The 22,369-nt window shown below is 43.3% G+C and overlaps 1 protein-coding gene across 1 annotated transcript in view; it reads left to right on the forward strand.

Moving 5' to 3' along the window:
• The window catches only part of LOC122543700 (zinc finger protein 585B-like), a 59,988-nt gene that overhangs the window by 2,854 nt on the left and 34,765 nt on the right, over positions 1 to 22,369 (forward strand). Inside the window, exons 2-4 of the mRNA XM_043682489.1 lie at positions 7,369 to 8,420; positions 19,135 to 19,203; positions 22,072 to 22,250. Coding sequence (XP_043538424.1) covers positions 7,460 to 8,420; positions 19,135 to 19,203; positions 22,072 to 22,250 — 1,209 coding nt within the window. The 5' untranslated portion in view covers positions 7,369 to 7,459. The remainder of the gene's footprint in view (positions 1 to 7,368; positions 8,421 to 19,134; positions 19,204 to 22,071; positions 22,251 to 22,369) is intronic.

The raw sequence follows: 22,369 nt of genomic DNA on the forward strand, positions 1-22,369 counted from the left end.
TGGGTGGGTTGCGCTTCGGCGGGTCGGTGTGGACTTGTTGGGCCAAAGGGCCTGTTTCCACACTGTAAGTAATCTAATCTAATCTAAAAGTAATCTAATCTAATCTAAACTGCACCTACCACTCCTCAGCCCATTGACCGAATACATCAAGATTTCTTTGTAACCTTTGAGTGGACTGCGAAAAACGCTGTCTATCACCAATTCTGAAATCATTTGCAAACTTCTGGAATCATTTAATGCCTCATTGTTGGGGAGCATTAAATCTTGTGCTGAATCATTTGAAACAAAATAGCCAGGAGACGAGACCTTCAGCAACCAACTAGCTTTATCGTGACCATGGGAAATCTATCTTCGATCAAAGAAATGGAGTGCTACTGGTTATATAGTATACCACAAGCCCACTGCCCATTAACTGTGCAACCTAAGGGGTAGTTGTAAGGTCCGCATATATTTTCCAGACTTGCATTAATGACTACAAAACTAAATGTTATCAAAGTTTGTGCGAAGATTTGTAGCTCGGGTGCTCGTTGTTATTCTGTTCGCCGAGCTGGAAGTTTTTGTTGCAAACGTTTCGTCCCCTGGCTAGGCGACATCATCAGTGCTTGGGAGCCTCCTGCGAAGCGCTTCTTTGATGTTTCCTCCAGTGTTTATAGTGGTCTGTCCCTGCCGCTTCCGGTTGTCAGTTTCAGCTGTCCGCTGTAGTGGTTGGTATATTGGGTCCGGGTCGATGTGTTTGTTGATGGAGTTTGTGGATGAATGCCATGCCTCTAGGAATTCCCTGGCTGTTCTCTGTCTGGCTTGCCCTATGATAGTAGTGTTGTTCCAGTCGAATTCAGGTTGCTTGTTGTCTGCGTGTGTGGCTACTAAGGATAGCTGGTCGTGTCGTTTCGTGGCTAGTTGATGTTCATGTATGCGGATAGTTAGCTGTCTTCCTGTTTATCCTATATAAATGTTATCTTACACTGCAGGTTCAGCTAGGCAAAAACAACTGATAAGGGACATAATGAAACAATACATTATTCTATGAAGCAAAACTGTCTAAGGGGCCAGAGGAACAGAGACAGTCTGCAGCTGCAAGGTCAGGTTATCCTAACAGAATTCCTCAGCCAGGGCTCAAACGGCACTATGCTAGCAGGCTCCATTTTACTGCAAAACTTGCTTTGTGACAAAAATGGCTTCCACACAGTTTTTGTGTCCGTTTTGGTCAAATTTTCTCACACTCGTGTACACTCATCCAAATTGTTTATATAAATGAAAAGGAAAAAGTGGACACAGTATCAACACTGGTCACAGGCCTTCAGTTCAAAATACAACCCTCCCTCACCGCACTCTATCTTCTGTCATCAAGATAATTTTTGTATACAATTGGCACACATTCCTTGTATCCCATGTGATGTAATTAGTCTACCATGTGGAAACTTGTCGAACGCTTTACTGAAGTCCATTTAAACAATGTCTGCTACTTTGCCTTCATTAATCATTTTGGTCAGGTCCTCCACGAACCTTCAATAAAGTTTGAGAGAAATGGTTTAGAACATAGAAAAGTACAGCACAGAACAGGCCCTTATCCTGTAAAGCTGTGCTAGATCCTCGCTTCCTCCACCTTAGGTAAGCTGACTTCTTTTTAACGAGAAGTTCCTCTGTTCTCGTCATCCAAGTTTCAGTAATCTTACCCCTTCTTACCTGTCTCAGAAGAACAAATCTGTGCATCACTCGCAACAACTGCTCCTTAAATAGTCTCCCATATGTCTGCTGTGCCCTTCCTGTGGAACAATTGCTCCCAGTCTGTACTTCCCAACTCCTGTCTGATAGCGTCATAATTTCCTTTTCCCCAATTAAATATCTTCCCTTGGTAATTGCTCCTTTCACGCTCCAAGGCTATGCTAAATGTGAGGCAATTGGGATCACTTTCACCAAAGTGCTCTCCCACCATGAGATCTGACACCTGTTCTGGCTCGTTGTAGAGCACCAAATCCCAAATGGTCTCTCCCCTCGTCGGTCTGTCGACATACTGAGTAAGGAAACCCTCCTGAACACACCTGATAAAAACGGCTCCATCCAAGCCATGTGCACTTAGGAGGTTCCAGTCGATATTGGGAAAGTTGAGATCACCCATTACAACAACCCTGCTACTTTTGCATTTTTCCAGAATCTGCTCGCCTATGAGATCTTCAATGTCTCTACTGCTATTAGGTGGTCTGTTCCCTTGCTGTTCCTAACTTCCACCCATACTGACTCAGTAGACAAACCTTCCTTAACAACCTTTGTTTCTGGAGCTGTGATGCACTCTGATTAGCAATGCCAAACTATTCTCCTCTTTTTCCACCCTCCCTGTTCTTTCTCTACGTTCTAAACCCTGGAACATCAAGCAACCATTCCGACCTCTGTGAAAGCCACGTCTCTGTTATGGCCACAACATCATATGCCCAAGTACTGATCCATGCTCTAAGTTCGTCACTCTTATTTCGGACACTCCTTGCATTAAAGTAGACACACTTTAACCAATCCCTTTGTTTCATCGCGTGAGAAACCTTCCTGATAGATTCAATATATCCAAACACTGTCGCGTCTGCAACTGACCCCCTCTCAGACATGTGGCTTTGATTCCCACTCCCCTGCCAAACTAGTTTAAACTCTCCTGAATCACACGAGCAAATTTTTTAGGTTAGATTAGATTACACAGTGTGGAAACTGGCCCTTCGGCCCAACAAGTCCACACCGACCTGCCGAAGCGCAACCCACCCAGACCAATTCCCCTACACCTAACGCTGCGGGCAATTTAGCATGGCCAATTCACCTGACCTGCACACTTTTTGGACTGTGGGAGGAAACCGGAGGAAACCCACGCAGACACGGGGAGAATGTGCAAACTGCACACAGCCAGTCGCCTGAGGCAGGAATTGAACCCGGGTCTCTGGCGCTGTGAGGCAGCAGTGCTAACCACCGTGCTGCCCACCCAGGACATTTGTGCCCTTCCAGTTCAGGTGCAACCTGTCCTTCATGTACAGGTCCCACCTTCCCCAGAAGGTATCCCCATGGTCAAGGTATCTGAAGCCCTCCCTCCTGCACCAGCCTTGCAGCCACGTGTTTAGCTGCACTCGCTGACTGTTCCTCATCTCACTATCTCGTGGCACTGGTAGCAAACCTGAGATCACTACTCTACTTGTCCTGCTCTTCAGCTTCCAACCTAACTCTCTGTAGTCACGTTTCAGATCCTCGATCCCTTTCCTGGCTATATCATTGGTGCCAATATGTACCACGATTTCTGGCTGCTCACCCTCCCCCTTCAGAATCTTGTAAACCCGATCGGCAACATCCCGGACCCTGACACCACGGAGGCAACATACCTTCCAGGAGTCCAGTTCCTGACCACAAAATCTCCTGTCAATCCGTCTAACTCTTGAGTCCCCTACCACTAGGTTTTCTATTTTTTTTTTCCCACCCCCACCACCTCTGAGCCACAGTGCCAGAGACGTGACAACTGTGGCTTTCCCCGGTCGGCTGGCCCCAAGCAAAAAGCCGTGCTGACTATCCTCAATCAGACCTTGCCTCTCTGAGTTGGTGTAAGTTCCATCTTTCAGAATTGCCTCCAAAAATGTACCCACCACTCTTGTCACACTGACAGGTCTACAGTTCCCAGGCTTCTCCTTTATTAAATAAAGGTGCAATATTACTCACCCCTCAGTCCTCTGGCACCTTATCCATGGTGATAGATGATATACTAAGACCTCTTACCACTTCCTGTTCTTTAACATGAACTGTTTTTAGAGCAGCAATATTAATTTCCCTGAGTTTTCCAGCCTCCATTTTATTCTGCACAGTAAAAAGTGACACAAAATGTTAATTTGTTATCTCTCCCATCTCCTGAGGTTCAAAGGATACTTAATCTCGTTGATCTTTAATGGACCCTATTTCCTCTGTGGTTGCTTTTTTTGCTCTCTGAGAGTAAACCAGAGATTTTAAAATGCTTTTGAGGTTCTGCTTTGTAACTTTCTACCTAATCTCCCATATTCACTCTGCAGATCCTTAACTCTTTCAATAGCTATGCCACTCTTACCAATGTGTGCAACAACTTTGGGCCTCTCACTCTCCTCTCCTCTGACAATATGCTTCAATTATTTAATGACCCTCGCACCAGGACGTAATGTACAGTAGGAATGTAAGAACTAGGAGCAGGTGTAGGCCATCCAGCACTTCGAGCCTGCTCGGCCATTCAATAAGATCATGGCTGATTTTTACGTGAGCTTAGATCCACTAACCTGCGCTCTCACTGTATCCCTTCATTGCTTTATTGTTCAATAAAAATCTACCTTAGCTTAAAAAATGTTTACTGAAGTAGCTTCGACTACTTCACTGGGCAGGAAATTCCATGAATTAATGACTCTGGGTGAAGAAGTTCCTTCTTAATTCAGTCCTAAATCTGCTCCCTCTAATGTTGAGGCTCTGCTCTCTTGTCCTAGTTTCACCTGCCAGTGGAAACATCCTCTCTACTTTGATGTAATTTATTCCATCCATAATTTTATGTTTTGCCAAAATCCACACCCCCCCCCTCCCCATTCTTCTGAATTCCAATGAATATAATACCAGTCTACTCAGTCTGTCCCCATAAGTCAACCCCCTCAACTCCAGAATCAACCTAGTGAGCCTCCTCTGCACTCCCTCCAGTGCCAGTACATGCTTTCTCAAGTTAGGAGACTAAAACTGCACACAGTACTCCAGGTGTGGCCTTACCTTGCAACATAACCTCCCTGCTCTTAAACCCAATCCCTTTACCAATGAAAGACAACATTCCATTTGCCTTCCTAATTACTGTTGTACCTGCAGACCAACCTTCTGTGATTCATGCACAAGGACACCCAGGGTCCCTCTGCATAGCAGCACACTGCAACATTTTACCATTCAAGTAATATTCCTTTTTACTGTTACTCCTACCGAAATGTATGACTTTACATTTATTAACATTGTACTCCATCTGTCAGATCTTAGCCCACTCAATTAATGTATCTATGTTCCTCTGCAAAGTTTCACAGCCCTCTGCACACTTAGCTCTGCCACTCGTCTTAGTGTCATCTGCAAACATTGATACCCTTCCTGTGGTCCCAAACTCCAACTCATCGATATAAATTGTAAGTAGTTGCAGTTCCAACATCGATCTGTGAGGCACACCACTAGTCACTGATTGCCAGCCAGAATAGCACTCATTTATCCAAACTCTTTGCTTCGTGTTAGTCAACCAATCCACGATCCGTGCTAATACTTTGCCTGTAATGCCATGCATCCTTATCTCAAGCAGCAGCCTCATGTGCGGCATCTTATCGAAGGCTTTTGGAAATCTAAGTACACCACATCCATTGGGTCTCCGTTGTCCACCTTTATTGTAATGCCTTCAGAGACTTTCAAAAGATTTTTACAGGCATTAGTTATTTCTTTGTTTATTGCCTGCCCCAATGTGATGTTATTTGGTGGCCTATAGACTATGCTGACCAGTGACGTTTTCCTGTTAGAATTTTTAATTTCCACCCAAATAGATTCAGACTCATTCTGCATAGAACCTATATCATCTCTCAGCACCACCCTGATGTCGTCCTTGAATATCAGAGCTATACCACCTCCTTTACCTCCCTGTCTGCCCTTCCGAATAGTCTGGTACCCCTGGATATTTAACTCCCAGTTGTGACCATTCTGTAACCATGTCTCCGTATTGGTCTCCAAATCCTATTCATTTGCAATGATTTGTGTCGTTAACCCTTCAATCTTGTTACGAGTGCAGTGAGCATCCTGGTAAAGTGCCTTTATGCTCACATTCTTACCCTCATGATTTCCAACATCTCAAATAATATCTCCTGAGTTATCCTTCCTTTTTTTGATTCTTTCATAGTCAGATAGTTGGTTACCGTCATCAACGGTAAGAAACTCGTTCACAATTCCGCTGTGGTTATTCCTCCCTCAAACAGATATTCCATTTTGGGCACTGTTGAAGGGGATGATTTGTGCCATTAACTCAATCTTGTCACAGATGTTACAAGCATTCAGATGAAGTGCCTCTATGCTACCTTTCTTACCCTCGTGATTCAAGCTCATGGCTGCAAAATCTGTGCCCCCGACTGGACAGTCCCCTGTAACAATAATTCTTTTTATCTCTTGAAAAACCTTGCTGAACATAAGATTCATTCTTCGTGCCCAAGATCTGACTGCCCCTCCAATTGCCTTTTGAGAGCTGTCCCTTTCAACAGTATCTAAAATGGAATATCTGTTTGAAGGAGGACTAACCACAGCAGACTTCTGAATTACTTTCTTACCTTTCATGACAGTCACTAACTATCTGACTGATCCAGCTATGTAACCACCTGTCTGAATCTACTGACTATCACACTCTCCTGTATGCTCTGTGACATTAGGATTGAAAAGAAGAAACTCTTTAAAGAACCTTGTGTGTATATTTTTTTAAACAATCCCTTCCTTACCGACCGAATTTAATCATGAGCATGTGAAAGAGAAAGCACGTTAAACATTTAAAGTTTTTAAAATAGTCAGGCACTTAGCTGAAACCCACATGAACCGGAAAAAAAAGCTTCCTCCTCAAGTCTGCTATCAGTCTGCTTTCAAATCTCTGGATCTGAGAGAAGAAATGCCATTCCCTGACCCCTGTCACTATTTAAACAGGCACAACAAACAAGTTGAAAAGGAAAATTTTCAGACTTCCATCTGTGAAAACAGAGGGGGGAAAAAAAATCTATCTCCAGAGCTGTCAAACAGATGTGGACAGACCTTTTCTACAATCTCAAGTCATTTTTATCGTCACATTGTTTTTTTTTTTGAACAAACAGAAAATAAAATCTCTCTCCAGAGCCATCGACACTCAACAACACAGAACTACCTCTCCCCACACTCCACGTGGGGAAAAAAAAACTCCTCCGCATTATTTTCCTTCGCTTTTTATTTGAATTTGAAAGCTCAAAAACTAATTTCGAGCTTCGGCTGTTACAAAAACCGGATGAACTTCACAAGAAAAGCCTGCAGTTCAGGAGTAGCTGCAAGATCCACGTGACTTTCCTTCCACCCTTTTTGTTTTCTCTCTCTGTAATTTTGTGTAAGCACAGACTGCTTCCCTTCCCGGAAGGCATTTAGGAACCAGTTCAGTTTTCATGATAAACCACCGGTTTCTCCAAATGTTGGCTCCACAATTTAGCAAATTAATTTCTAAGTTTCACAACCTGTGTATGTTCTTCTGATTTTTCTCTCTCTCTCTCTCTCTCTCTCCCCCTACTTTTATTTTCAACTAAAAGTTTAATTTGCAGTTAGAGATCTCGAATGAAGCCACATCCAGTTCTGACAGTCACTCTGTTTATCTCGATCTATTTACCTCAGGATTTTGAACATTGAAGGAAAAAGCACCATTTCCACCAGGGAGAAACACGTATCATCTGTGCGCGGAAAGGTCTTGGAAGGTTAATCTGAAATGTCCGTACGTCAGCGCAGTCACACTGGGGAGAGACTGTGTAAATGTGAGGATTGTGGGAAGGGATTTATTTACCCATCCCAGCTGAAAATTCACCAACGCAGTCACACTGGGGAGAAGCCATTCACCTGCTCTGATTGTGGGATGGGATTTGCTCTGTCATCCAACCTGCTCAAACACCGGCGGGTTCACACTGGAGAGAGGCCTTTCACCTGCTCTGTGTGTGGGATGGGATTCACTCAGACAACTCACCTGCTGAAACACCAGCTAGTTCACACTGGAGAGAGACCGTTCACTTGCTCCACGTGTGGAAAAGGATTCACTTTGTCGTCCAGCCTACTAATACATCAGCGAATTCACAATGGGGAGAGGCCATTCACTTGCTCCACGTGTGGTAAAGGATTCACTTTGTCATCGAGCTTGCTGAGACACCAGCGCGTTCACACTGGAGAGAAACCATTCACTTGCTCTGTGTGTGGGAAAGGATTCACTCAGTCATCCTACCTGTTGGAACACCAGCGGGTTCACACGACAGAGAGACCTTTCACCTGTTCTGAATGCGGGAAAGGATTCACTCGCTCGTCTAAACTACTGGTACACCAGCGAGTTCACACCGGAGAGAAACCGTTCACCTGTTCGGAATGTGGGAGGGGATTTACTCACTCCTCAAACCTGCTGAGACACCAGCGAGTTCACACTGGGGAGAGGCCATTCGCCTGTTCGGAGTGTGGGAAAGCATTCACTCAGACAATTCACCTCCTGATACACCAGCGTATTCACACTGGGGAGAAACCGTTTACCTGTTCTGTGTGTGGAAAAGGCTTTGCTGACTCGACCTCCCTGCTGATACACCAGCGAGTTCACACTGGGGAGAGGCCATTCGTTTGCTCCTTGTGCGGGAGGCGATTCACTCGGTCATCCAAACTGTTAACGCACCAGCAAATCCACAAAAAAACCCACAGTTGAAGGATTTTGCTCGAACTCAAAGTAAGGAATGAACTGTGGTCTTTGGGCTATTTCTACTGCTGTTATTAACCCCTGCTCAATTAAAGCTGCTGAATTTGTAAATAAAATGTTCAAAGCAGTTGTGTCCCTGTAGGGTAGGTCTGGGTAATGTTTGTTAACACACTTGCACTGAGTACAGAGTGTCCATATACACGGCATATGAAAAGCGATTTCCTGGTTCATCAGAACTGCTTAACCAATGGGTTCCCAAGTAACTGGAGGAATTGATTCATGATGCTACTATGGCTCAGTGGTTGGGGTGGCACGGTGGCTCAGTAGTTCGCACTGCTGTCTCAAAGCCCCGGGGACCTGGGTTCAATTCCAGCCACGGGCATCTGCCTGTGTGGAGTTTCCACATTCTCCCAGTATCTGTGTGGGTTTCCCCGGGTGCTCCGGTTTCCTCCCACAATCCAAAGATATGCTGGGTTAGGTGAATTGGCCATGCTAAATAGCTCATAGTGTTCAGTGGTGTGTAGGCTAGGTGCATTAGTCAGTGGTAAATATAGTGATTTCAGTGGGTTACTCTTCAGAGGGTCAGTGTGGACTTGTTGGGCCAAAGGGCCTGTTTCCACACTGTAGGTATTTTAATTCTAAAATCCATACCATGTTCTCTGGGCCTGTTTCTGATGTTTGTAAACAGCACATGTCCTTTTATATATTTGCAAGAAAAGTGATACAGATCAGTTTTTTTTTCGTTAAGCTAGTGTACATCAACTCTTTATCTTATTGCTAAAACAGTCTCAAATATTTTGATAGGCTGTCCATCTCCCCTGTTTCCTCCATCCTTACCTCCAACAAGTGTGGGGAATCTCATGGAGTTTGTTTTTTGTCACTCAGAATGGGATAATCAGTATGCTTCCCGTGAGCACAAAGAAATGTGGAAGCTGGAATTCAAAACAAAAAAACAGAAATTACTGGAAAAGCTCAGCAGGTTCCTCAGAGGAAAGGTTTTTGTTTTTTGGACCTGAAATGTTAACTCTGATTTCTCTTCACAGATGCTGCCAGAACTGTTGAGCTTTTCTGGCAATTTCTGTTTTATTCCTCCCTGTTTCTGCCCTGGGGTGAACTTCATCATTCACAGTGAATGGTGCAGTATCACTGGGCACAGGGGCTGGTGGCCATCCAGTCCATTGGAACTGTAGTGTATCACTCAAGGTTTACTGTGGATCTACCCCAACTCCCTGACCCGCAGTCCCCCAAATCTGTGTTCCTTTCTTTGTCTTTCCTCTGGCTCTGTCTCCATTCATCAGCCTCCCTTCCCCCACATTAATCAGCATACATATTACCATTTCCTAGCTACCTTCCATTCTGACAAAGGGTCACTGGACCTGAAACCTTATCTCTGTTTTTGTGTCACAGATGCAGCCAGACTTGCAAAGTTCCTCCAGTGATGTATTTTTTTTCAGAACTTCAGCCTCTGCAGGTTTTTTTTTGTGTGTGGATAATGTGGCCTCTAAACGTTTGCCTATTAAGTGACATTCCAAACCGGTATTCCGAATGCCAGTTAAATCTGCTTGCACTTATCATTCAGTCTTTTCCAGCTTCCCTGAAGTTGCTGAGTAAAATTAGCTCCATATCTTTATATTACATTATATGCTAATTATCTGAAAGCTGAATTTTGTGGTTACCAAACATTCTACCAGTGTAAATAATTTCTCCATCTCTGCACGTGACATCTTCTAGGAATAAACTATAATGATGAAATCATTGCTTAACTTTCCCATATCCAAAGAAAATTATCCAAGCTTGTACAAGCACACCGTGTATCCGAAAACCATCATTTTTCTTCATCGTGTGATCTGATCTTCATTGCATAGATCTGTATTTATTGCTTGCCTTTTCTCCCATGAAGGGGTGATGGTTAGCTGCTGCTTGAAATGTTGCAGTACCTGTTGTGTAGATATGCCCATAGTGCGGTCAGGAAGGGTGTTTTGGAATTTTTCCCCATGGCAGGGAGTTAATTGCAATATATAATGACAATGGCCTTGTGTTATTGCTAGATTATTAATCCAGAAATTTAGATTGAAGCAATTGTAACAGTGAAGATACTTGAAAGTTACAGCAAATTGAAATCCATCATGCTTACATAATAAAAAATTTTAGTGAACTTCCCAAAGGTAAGATGCCTTCTGTATAATGGAAGAAGTTGACTGGGGAGACGAATCTCTATTTTAATCTGAAGTTTATTTTGGTTTAGTTAAGAAATAAACAAATGGTGGTGTACTATACAGTGCAGCTCCAGTTCCATGAGGTAAAACCATGACACTTCTTGTGTCCAGACAACCATAACAACAGGAAGGTGAGTCTAGAACTGTCGGGAATACTAGTTTGACCGCACCTAAAGCGCTGAACTAGTTATGGTCCCCACATTCCAGGATCGATTGTGATTACATTAGAGAGAACACAACGGAGATTGATTAGGATGTTTCCAGGATTGGAGAATTGTAGCTGTGAGAAAGATCTGATAGGCTGGAGTTGTTTTCTGTCAAACAGAGGAGACTGTGGTGAGATTAATTAATGTGATTAAAATTATGAGTCTCGATAGAGTGGATAAGAAGGAGCTAATCTTTAATAGATCAGTACTGGAGATATCGGATTGAAAGTAATTCACAGAGCGGGAGGGGAGGATTGATTTCACCCAGAGATGGTGGAGAAGTCGGAGGTTGAGGGGTCACCTTTATAGAGGTTTACAAAATCGTGAGGGGCATGGATAGGGTAAATAGGTGAAGTCTTTTTCCACGGGTCAAGGATTACAGAACTAGAGGGCATAAGTTTAGGATAAGGGGGTAAGATATAAAAGAGACCTAAGGGGCAACTTTTTCTCACACAGGGTGGTACGTGTGTGGAATGAGCTGCCAGAGGAAGTGGTGGAGGCTGGTACAATTGCAGCATTTAAAAAGCATTTGGATGGGCATATGAATAGGAAGGGTTTGGAGGGATATGGGCCGAGTGCTGGCAGGTGGGACTAGATTGGGTTGCAATAGCTGGTCAGCATGGACGAGTTGGGCCGAAGGGTCTCTTTCCATGCTGTACGTCTCTAACTCTAAAACTGGAACGCTGACTGTGAGGGTGTTAGAGTCAGCAACCCTCCTCACAATGATGAAAAAGACATAAGTAGACATGAAATCTCAGACCTTAGAGGTCTGCGGACTGCAGAATGGGATTAGCCGGGATAATTCTATTTCAGCCAACAAAAGCACGATGGGCCAAATGGTCTCAAATTTTTGTTGTAAGTTTGATTTTTTTTTAAAAATTCTGATCACTGGAGTTTGTTTCTGATGATGTTAATGCCACAAATTGGACTGGGAGTTTAATATTTTGCCTTATCACCATGTCATCCCTGACTTTCCGCTTATTACCTGTGCTTGGGTTCAGGTTTATTTAGAATAGGGAAACGGGAATAAGTCATTGTGCCACTCAGAACTGTCATTGATAGAGGGTCATGTCCGACCTGTAACCAAACCCAATGTGCACAGATTTTTAAAAAAATATACTACCTTCACCAGTCTATTAAAATCTGAGTTAATTCATTCAGTTTACACCTTCAGTTAGGAAAGTGACCGAAGGTACTTTTCAGAGAATGCTGAGTCAAAGGAGATATTGGGAGGGTGTACTGAAGTCCAGTTAATGACATAGGCTTTTAGGAGGATTTGAAAAGCGGAATGGTGGGGAATTAGCAGGGAAGGAAATTCCTCCTCATGTTTTTTTTTCATTTATTTGTCATGACAGTATCAAATAAATATCATTGTTTTTAAAGGCATGTGTAAGATGAAATATTCTGGTTGCAAAACACACTTTATTGTGTTAAAATGCAAACAATTGAAAGAAGAAATGGTATAACTTTAACTCGTGGAAAGCTTAACACGCAAATGCATTACTTAATTGCGAAGCAACAGCTGTTTAAATGCACAAGATCCCGTGAATTCCTCATTGGCGAAGGCAAATTCAGTAAATAGATTATTCTCAAATGTGTTGTTTCTCCTGTCCACAAGATGACAACACCCAAGAGAACTCCCTGGTAGAGAGAGAGGGAGGTATGGCACAACCAAGTACAAAATCTCAACAACAACAAAGGTAAACTAAGAGCCTGGTTTCTGTGGAAGACTGCCTCTTCTCTCTTTCCCCCCCCCCCCCTACAATTCCTGCCGTTTACTTTGTTCCAACTTCTAAAATAAACACCAAGGTCTCTCAAGCTATTTACTTCATTCATTTTAAAGAGAGAGCTTTTAGATTAGATTACTTAGTGTGGAAACAGGCCCTTTGGCCCACACCGCCCCGCCGCAGCGCAACCCACCCAGACCCCTACATTTACACCTTACCTAACACTACGGGCAATTCAGCATGGCCAATTCACCTGACCCTGCACATCTTTGTGACTGTGGGAGGAATCCGGAGCACCCGGAGGAAACCCACGCAGACACTGGGAGAATGTGCAAACTCCACACGGTCAGTCGCCTGAAGCGGGAATTGAACCCGGGTCTCTGGCGGTGTGAGGCAGCAGTGCTAACCACTGTGCCACCGTGCCGCCCACAAAAAAATGTCCAGAATTTTCCTCTTGAATTGTCACATCTTTGCCTTTCAACAGAAATGAGCCATAAATATTCAAAGTTTGCCTTCATTTTTGAAACCCTTTACTCTTATGCTGTTCATCCACTACAATACATGTACATTACATTGCATTGAATGTTTGCATGCTTAAATTCGACAACTCATTTCAATCCGTTTCTTCCACACCGAAAGCCTTTACTATATACAGAGCATGAGTATGGTTTCTATTCACCCTGGGAGCTGTTTTCTTTTTTTTTCCATGGTCAAAATCCAATGATACTCTGGTAGCAATAAGTTAGGCAATTCCATAAGCTATTTGGTTGAAGTTTTCCAACTGAATCCTCGCCTTCCAATATGGTGTGAAATTGATTTTAGGTAAAAGAATGAGTGCGAGCCCACAAAAATACAATAGAAGAATGTGAAACTGAAAATAGTCATTTGTTGGGCTGACATTAGGAAAATATGACCATGATCGCAACTGGTTACAATCACAGATTCCTGACAGTGCAGAAAGAGGCCATTCGGCCCATCGTACCTGCACTGACTGTGCAAAACATTCCACCCAGTCCCACTCGTCCACATTAAGCCCATAATCCTGTGTTTACCATGGCTAAACCCCAACCCACCGAACCTGCACACAGTGGGACAATCCATCTAATCCACATATCTTCATCAGGGCTTATGCCTGAAACATCGATTCTCCTGCCCATATCATGTACTGTGGGAGGATCACAGTTAGATCCAGAGCACAGCTCGAAAAGCTCAAAATTTTTTGGGTGAAGGCTCAAAATGCTCACCTCTGAAATGAATGCACTTTCTCGAGCTAAAATCTGGGGGACCCTGCACCTACAGATCCTCTCTGGAGGAAGAGAATTTGAAACTCGTGCCACTGACCCAGGGGACACGGTGACATCAGAGGCCTGGGAAACATCAGAAATGTAACAGATTTTGAGCAAGGAGAGGGGGGCTGAGACAAGGACAAAAAGATGGTCTGTCAAGGGGGAAGGCACAAGGGATTAAATGGCAGAAACATTAGTCATTTGAGGTCACAGGGAATGGAAATTGGGGCTGGAGAAGAAAAAGAAACAAAATGTGCCAGCAGCTGACAAAGAAACAAATTGAAACAAGAATTGAAACAAAAATAGGGGCAGAATTCACAATCTAAGTTGTTTGTCCAGTGGTAAGTCCAGAAAGCTGTCAAGCCTGTGTCGTTCTATTTCAGCCAACACAAACCTGATGGGCCAAATGGCCTCGATCTGTGTTGTAACTTCCAGATGTTTTTATTCTGGCTCTTGGAGTTTGTTTCTGATGTTAACTTCACAAGTTCGACTGGAGTTTGATATTCTGGAGAAATGTCAAATAAATCCAATTTGCTTCAAACCAGTTGCTGTAGATGGTTGTATTTCTCGCCTGAATGTTTAATATCCACCAGGAACTCAGAAAGGACAAGTCTCAGGGGAGCATACTGCAGCAACAGCACTTGAGTCTGGGCACAGCCTTCAGGATCCACATTGAGGGGAACAAATGCAACTTTGGTCTTTCTCATCCCTCTTCGCTGATAGCAAAGCCCCGGTGTGATTTAATCGTGCAGTGTGTCGGAAATGTACGCCTGCAATGGTCTTCCCGGGCTCAGAACTTCTGGACCCAGAACTCTTGTTTATAACTGTGTTCAGAGTCGAAGGAAGAGCTATGGTGAATGCTGGGAATATGCTTCAAACCAAAGATTAGTGTAAAACTGCAATCTGTTCCTGATTGGAAGTGTATCTGCGGATTTAAGTTTTCCCTAAGTTGGTAAAGATAAAACCATGTTTGAGTAATCTACCATACAGAGATCAAATCAAATGAGCAGTGGAAGCAGGGATATGAGAAGCCTTTGTCTACTTCTGCTGAAACTATACAGGATGTACCAGGTAGAAGTAAGAGAAAGTTCTGGGTTATAGATAAAAATTCACCAAGAGTGAAGACATGGAAGCATTTGACAAAATGTTAATTTTCATTTTCAATAACCACCGGTAACATCCATTGGTCAGGAAGGGTGTAATAGGGGTTGATGGAAGAATGTTGTTTCCTGAAGGAGTCTCATCTGAGACGTTATCACTTTCTAATGATTTATAACCTGCTGTGAATATCCCTAGGACGTGTCTTTATTCCTACATTGCCATCATTTCCCAACTTGCCCACCTTCCATTCACTTGTCCTATCAGGAGGTTACTGTCAGAAACTAAACGTTTGCTTTGTGGACAGTTTCATTGGACAATGTTTGCTTGTTATTTCAAAAACCTTGCCTAAGACTTGACACCCTCCAACACAAAGCAGCCATCTTAATCCGTATCCCAACTACCTCCTTGTACTTAGACTCCTTTTACCACTAATGCACAGTGGCAGCAGTGCGTACCATCTACAAGATACACTACCGTGATTCAGCAAGGCTCCTCCAACAGCACCTTCCAAAAATGCAACATTTGCAATCCAAAAGCAAAATAGCAACAGGTACATAGGAATGCTAGATCCCTTCCAGGCGACACACCACCCCAGCTCAGAAATATATTCTGTTCCTCCAGTGACGCTTGGTCAAAATCCTGGAATTCTCTACCTATTGACACTGGATCTACCAACAACACATGGACTGCAGTCATTCAAATAGGCAACTCACCATTACTTCTTCCAGGACAGTTAGATGGGCAATAAATGTTGGTTTCACCAGCGATGCTAATGACTCAAAGAAAAAAAAATCTAGTTACAGTGTTTCAATTAATACCTGCTGATTGGCAAAAAAGAAAATTGAATAGGACATTTACTTACTTCAGGGGTATAGTTTTTTTTTCTCTCTCTCTCTCTAACCCACCTCTTAATTGCACTTTGCTATTTTTCAGTTCTGTTGTAACCACTGCTGCTTCACCTCGACTCAATATTTCCTTCTCCTAAAAGAATGCCGTGAGTTATAAATTACTTATCCACAGACACATGATCTTCAAGCAACAGATCAACCATGGACGTAAAATGTTCTCCATTCTGTTTATTCAGCTATATCTAACCTCTAGACAGCCCAATTTTAATTCAGCCCAATTCAAAAAGTTTAAACCCTTCTGAATTAAACTCGTTGCCTTCCTGACCATTTCCCATGGATTGATTTCTCTCCCGTTTGATTAAAGTCAATTTCTCTCGGGAGAATGCCGTCACCGTCTTGAAGGTGTCACAATACTATCTCATTACCACCGGCCACATTAACCATTTCATTTCTGGCTATTTCTCGAGGAGCTGCCACGTGCTTGGGACCCGCTCGTTAGTAGTGCAGGTTCACCGTGAACTTGCACTTTATTTCTTTCAAGTATAACGCACTTCATCTGCACATCCATTGCTAGCCCAATATTATGATGCCCAACATTGACTTCCAGGTGCATTTATTAAAAGTGATGTCTGTCCCAGCATCTCCTCGAGTGATCCTGATATTTCAGGTTGTGATCTGACTATCAAATGTGGTTTCCTAAAACAAAAAAAAAATGGGCCAACAATCCAAATATTCCCAAGGAAAGAGATCAACATATTCAAATCATCTCAACTTTTCAGACTTTAACAACATGGATGGATTTTAGATTGGAAGGTTCTTCTGAACTACGTCCAATATGAATTACTTCCATTCGTTTATCACCCTGAACAACAATTTCGTACCTTTTTTTTTAAAACATTGGAGGGTCCTTGATAGATACAAACTTGGTGTGTTATTGGGATACAACAGGAACTGACACCTGTTCTAAACAGAACCAGCATACTTCCATTCGTTTATCACCCTGAACAACAATTTCGTACCTTTTTTTTAAACACTGGAGGGTCCTTGATAGATACAAACTTGGTGTGTTATTGGGATACAACAGGAACTGACACCTGTTCTAAACAGAACCAGCATTACCTCAGAGGACTGAATGGGCTCTCTCTCTCATCTGCCACAATGATTCTATGATCCAAAGACAAGAAGATCAGTTGCTACAATCTCCCGAATCCTTGATGACATTCCCATAATTACTGTGGAAGCCATTTTGTGGCCTTGCTAACCGGAAGTCATTTTCTTTGTGCCTTCCTCGACTGCCCTGAAAATCATAACTAAAATAATTGTTGAAACTAACCATGTGACAGGTTCGGTGTCACAGCTTGACCTGACCTCATAGGGAGGAGATAAAGTCCATCCACAAGAGAGAAAGCATTGTCAAAAATCGACAGCTGCTTATCCCTGTTCTGTACTCCTGCAAAAATGTACTAAATAGAATGACTGTCTGCAATTAAGTGTCAGCTTAAGCAATCAGTAAAACTCATATATAACCGCCTGTTAATTTGTGACTCCTGGGGTAAGAGAGAGTGCCCAGTGAAGAATTCGAGTCCATTCCTAAATGGCCTCTGTTTTTCCCCAAGTTTTGGTGCTGCCTTGCCTTGGTTTGAGTTTTTACCCTCAAGTGACCCTAGCTGTGCTTTCTGCATAACTCATGGAATACATTATCTGTAGAATGTCGCTAATCAGCATGTGAATACAAAGTATTAACTTAAATCGAAGAACAACACACCTTTAATGTACACTCTTGGCAAGACCTCAGTTTGCTTCATGCCAATGCAAGTTGGCTATCTAGTGGCTATTTTGTAGTACTGTGTTTAGTTAAGCAAATTATCAACTGGACCCTGTATTATCAACTGAACCTTGCTGAACTGTATTGTTTCGAAGCAGTAGTGATCCGTTTCTTTTACGGACTGGCTGCTTCCCAATATATATGTTGAGATTTAATCAATTTGGTTAGTTCTTAAGGTCTGCGTCCGAGATTTTCTTCAACAATTCCTGTCTCTAACATCTCAAAAAGGAACTTAATATATTTCTGCAAAGGCATGGCCCGTATTTGGTTTCCTTTCGACAAGAATAGAACTGAAAAGGAGCAAGATATGTTTCACTTACTTCAACCTAATGTTTGACTCCACTGCGAGCGCTGTCAAAATTTGCCATTTCTATTTAGACAAAGGAAATAGGGGAAAACGTTTCACGTGAATTTTCAAAAAAAATAATAGAACTGGGAGCATGTAACTCAGGAAAGGCTGGGGAGCTTTTCAAGGGGGATCTGGTGGATTTTTTTTTTTTAAATGATGAAGGACTTTAATAATCCAACAAGGATTTCATAAGAAACCTCTTTACCCAGTCAGGGGCGAAAACGTGACAATCACTCTCACAACAAGTAGTTGAGAGTAGAAAAGAACTGGAAGCTGGATTCAGACTTGAGAGAGAAGGATCTGTTGATGTAGGGAGATAAGACAGGAAGGCCGAGGGTGATGTGGAGTGTTAGTACTGACAGAGTACAACTGAGGCCACTTGTCTGGCTCTATGATGTCAACTCAATGGGACACAGTCAAGCATTTAGTCTTAATTAGAGTGATAGGAAATATATTATGGACAGTTGAAGACAAAAGAAATGTCTTTCATCATGTTTTGTCGATCGATTTCATGGGAATATGCAAAATTGTGAGAGCGGCCAGTCAAGCAGTAAGAAATCCTGTGAACCATCCACTTCACCACTGTGATGAACGTGGCTCAGATGTGGATGTGATCTTCCCTCATTTTAAAATCAGTTCATAGGGTATGGTATCAATATCGGGGTTAACATTTATTTCCCCTCGCTAATTGTCTTCCTTGAGAAGATAGTGGTGATCTGCCTTTTTCAATTGCAGTCCTTGTAGTGTCGAAACTTTCACAATGCTGTTAGGGAGGAATTCCAGAATTTTGACCCAGTATAATTCCAGGCGAGGATGTTGTGCGGCATGGAGGGGAGTTTGCAGGCGGTGATAGTCTCAGGTTGCCTTTGATTTTCTAGATGGTAGAGGTTAACAGTTTGGAAGGTGCTGTCTAAGATCACAGATACAGCTGAATTCTGTGAATGGTGCGATGTTTCTGAATGCTGAGACCGGTTGAAGCTACCTCCAGAATCATTTCACCAAAAGACACTCACTTGGGTGTATATGTTTCAGCCTTCTCCAGACAAGCAGATGGTTAAATAAGTTTGAACGAGACATTCCTCCATATATGGTTCCAAGCTGACGATTTACAGCTGAACCAACTCTCCTATTCACTTGTGAATTCGCTTATGTTTCTGCAGGTTTGATGATTCAAGACTTGCAACAGATGAATAGCTTAGCCCAGTATGAATTCGCTGGTGTATCTGGAGGTCAGTTGTATATCGTAATTGCTTCCGAACGCTTGCAAGATTTGAATGGTCCCTCCCCTGTGTGAATTCTTTGGTGTCTCAGCAAGATTGATGACAGAGTTAATTCCATTCCACAATCTGAGCAAGTAAATGGCCTCTCTCCATTGTGAACACGCTGGTGCATCTACAGACTGGATAACTGAGCGAATACCTTTCCGCATTTCGAGCAGGGGAATAGCCTGTCCTCAGTGAGAACTCGCTGGTGTCTCAGCAGGGTGAAATATTCACGGAACTTTTTCCCACACTCAGAGAACGTGAACGACCTCTCTTCAGTGGCAATAGTCTTGTGTTTGCGCAGGGCAGATGAGTCAGAGAATTCCTCCCACATTCAGAGCAGGTGAATGGCCTCCCCTTGGTGTGACTTTGTTGGTGTAACTTCAGGGTTGACAGGGTATGGAATCCTTTCCCACAGTCCTCACATCACCATGGTTTCTCCATGTTATGAGTGGCATGTATCTCTGTAAATCTCTGACCATAAGCTGAATCCTCATCCAGCAGAATGCAGATACAGTTCTTTGTGGTCTTCTTCAACCGGTCTCAGCATACAGAAACATTGTACATTCTTACTGTGAATGGTGCGATGTTTCTGAATGCTGAGACCGGTTGAAGCTACCTCCAGAATCATTTCACCAAAAGACACTCACTTGGGTGTATATGTTTCAGCCTTCTCCAGACAAGCAGATGGTTTAATAATTTTGAACGAGACATTCCTCCATATATGGTTCCAAGCTGACGATATTCAAGTCCCAGTCATTTCAATGACTCTTTCAGGCATTCTTGTGATGGTTGATTTGCGATTTATAAATCTTCCCTTCCTATAAAAGAGTTATAAAATTAATCACTTAGAGATTCTGGACACAAATCTAGTTTGTCTGGATTACTTTTTTTTTCTCTCCCGTTCCCTGAAATCAGTATACCTCCATTCCACAATCTTTCCCACCATTCTCATTCTGTAGCACCTAAAATTCTCATACTCCCCATTATCCAGAAGGAGCTGGTTAACAGATCCTGTTCTGAGGAAGGGTCACTCGACCCAAAACGTTAACTCTGATTTCTTTCCACAGATGCTGCCGACCTTTTGCAACAACTTGTGTTTTTGTAACAGATCCGTGACCCGCACCCTCCTTAGGTTGAATTCATTTCCTTTTAGTTGTTGCAAGTAAATAGCTTGAGCGCAGAAGTTTCTTTTTTAAAAAGAAGAAACCTAAAGACATAGTTGTGCTCATAGATTTCGGACGGGAGGAGGTTTCAGTCTGGATGAAGCTCAATCTTTATTAGAGAGGAGAAGCAGGAGCAACAGCTTTACTGGGCAGAAATGAGCAGTTTCAGAACCTCATTGCTGCACGTCTGCACTCAGACCATAAGGGAGCTCTGATTGGCTGGAAATTGAAAATTCTTCTGGTCCTTTGGCATTTCCCATTAGTCAAATTACTGGATTGTGACGGAAAAAGGTGCAGAACACGAATCCATATGAGATTGCAAGAAACTGGGATCCATGACGTGACGTTCCAGCCAATAGAAAAAGAAGATGGAGTGATAACGCGAGGTGATGAGTTTTGGAAAGTCAAGGACAGTTGGAAATTATACAGTGAATTGCAGAACCCTTAGGAGTACTGATATGCAGGTCCACAGATCATATAAGGTGGCAGCACAGGTAGATAAGTTAGTGAAAAGACCTATAGTATGCCTGCCTTCGTTAGTAGGGACACTGAGACTAAGGATAGGAAAGTTAAGGTGCAGCTTTACAGAAATTATAGTTAGGCCACACTTGGAATGTTGCATACAGCTCTGATTACCACACTGCCAGAAGGATGTGGAGAGGGTACAAAAAACATTTACCATGATGTTGTCTGGTATGGGGACTTCTAGATATGAAGAAAGATTGGATCGGCGGGCTTTGCTTTTACTGGAACACAGAAGGTTGAGGGGCGATCTGCTAGATTGCTAAAAGTTTGAGAATGACATGGTAGTGTGAAAAGTATGAGAATTTTCCCAGATCGGAGGGGTCAATTACGAGGGGACACAGATTCAAGGTATGAATGGGGCAATTTAAAAGAGATATGCGAGACTTCACTCAATGTATGGTGAGTGCCTGGAAGGCGTTGCCAGAGGAGTGGAAGCAAGCACATCAGCAGAATTCAAGAAACACCTGGACGAATGCATGAATAGGAAGTGAATAGCTGAACACAGATGCTATAAGTGAAGACAGTTTAAGTATGGTACGGCAATATGTGTCAGTGAACGCTTGAAGGGCTGAATGACCTGTTCCAGCGCTGTATCCTCCACCAATGTGATAGGATTTACTTAGTTTGGAAGTTTACAGGGAAGTTCACATGATCATTGAATTTTTCTTCTTTTTTCTTCCCCCACACACTACCACCTAACAGCAGTGTGCTTATTTTCCCCCAGCACCCATGTTGTGTGTGCTGGTGTAAGACACAGTTAATGAACAACAAGTACACAAAACTTTATCCATGTTCCACCAACAGGAAGAAAGGAAACATCCAAGTGGCCACTGACAAACAGCGCCCTTCTGGTCAAAGGGCAATGTTCATTGTGTTAACACCAAACGGAAGCTGTTTCTATCTTCTGTGTGTGAGCAGTCCATCCCAAACCACTGTGACACTGCTGACTTCAGATGTGACAGGAGGTTTGAATTCTCTCATTGCTGCTGTCTGGCTGGTGGCATTCATCCTTCACAAATTCACATTCCCCTCCTTTTTTTGGTGGACTGCGAAAAGTTCAGGAGGTTGGACTTGCGTATCTCTCGCTTCGTGTACTGACTGCGCCTCCCTCCCTCGTCTCCAAACCCGTAAATTCCTTTTTAAGGAAAGGTCACCATCCGCAATTCGGTCAAACGAATGGCGGCAACTTTACCCATCACCCCTCGCGGCGGTGACAGTGGCCGGGGCACTTCGCCCAAGAAGGCGGTGCGCAGGCGCGGCGCCTGGAGCAGGCCGGGGAGCGACGGCCGGACGGGGCCCCCTCCGGGGAACAAGGCGGGGTGCGTGTGACCACAAAGGCCGGGCAGGGTCGCTGCAGGTCCCGGGGTTTGCAGAGAGTGAGGGGGCAGCCGGACTGACCGGGATGGGTTTTTGTTTTTGTAAACTCCCTTTCCCAGGCGGGG

The sequence above is a fragment of the Chiloscyllium plagiosum genome, chromosome 44 (assembly GCF_004010195.1).
Source record: "Chiloscyllium plagiosum isolate BGI_BamShark_2017 chromosome 44, ASM401019v2, whole genome shotgun sequence".
NCBI classification, from domain to species: domain Eukaryota; kingdom Metazoa; phylum Chordata; class Chondrichthyes; order Orectolobiformes; family Hemiscylliidae; genus Chiloscyllium; species Chiloscyllium plagiosum.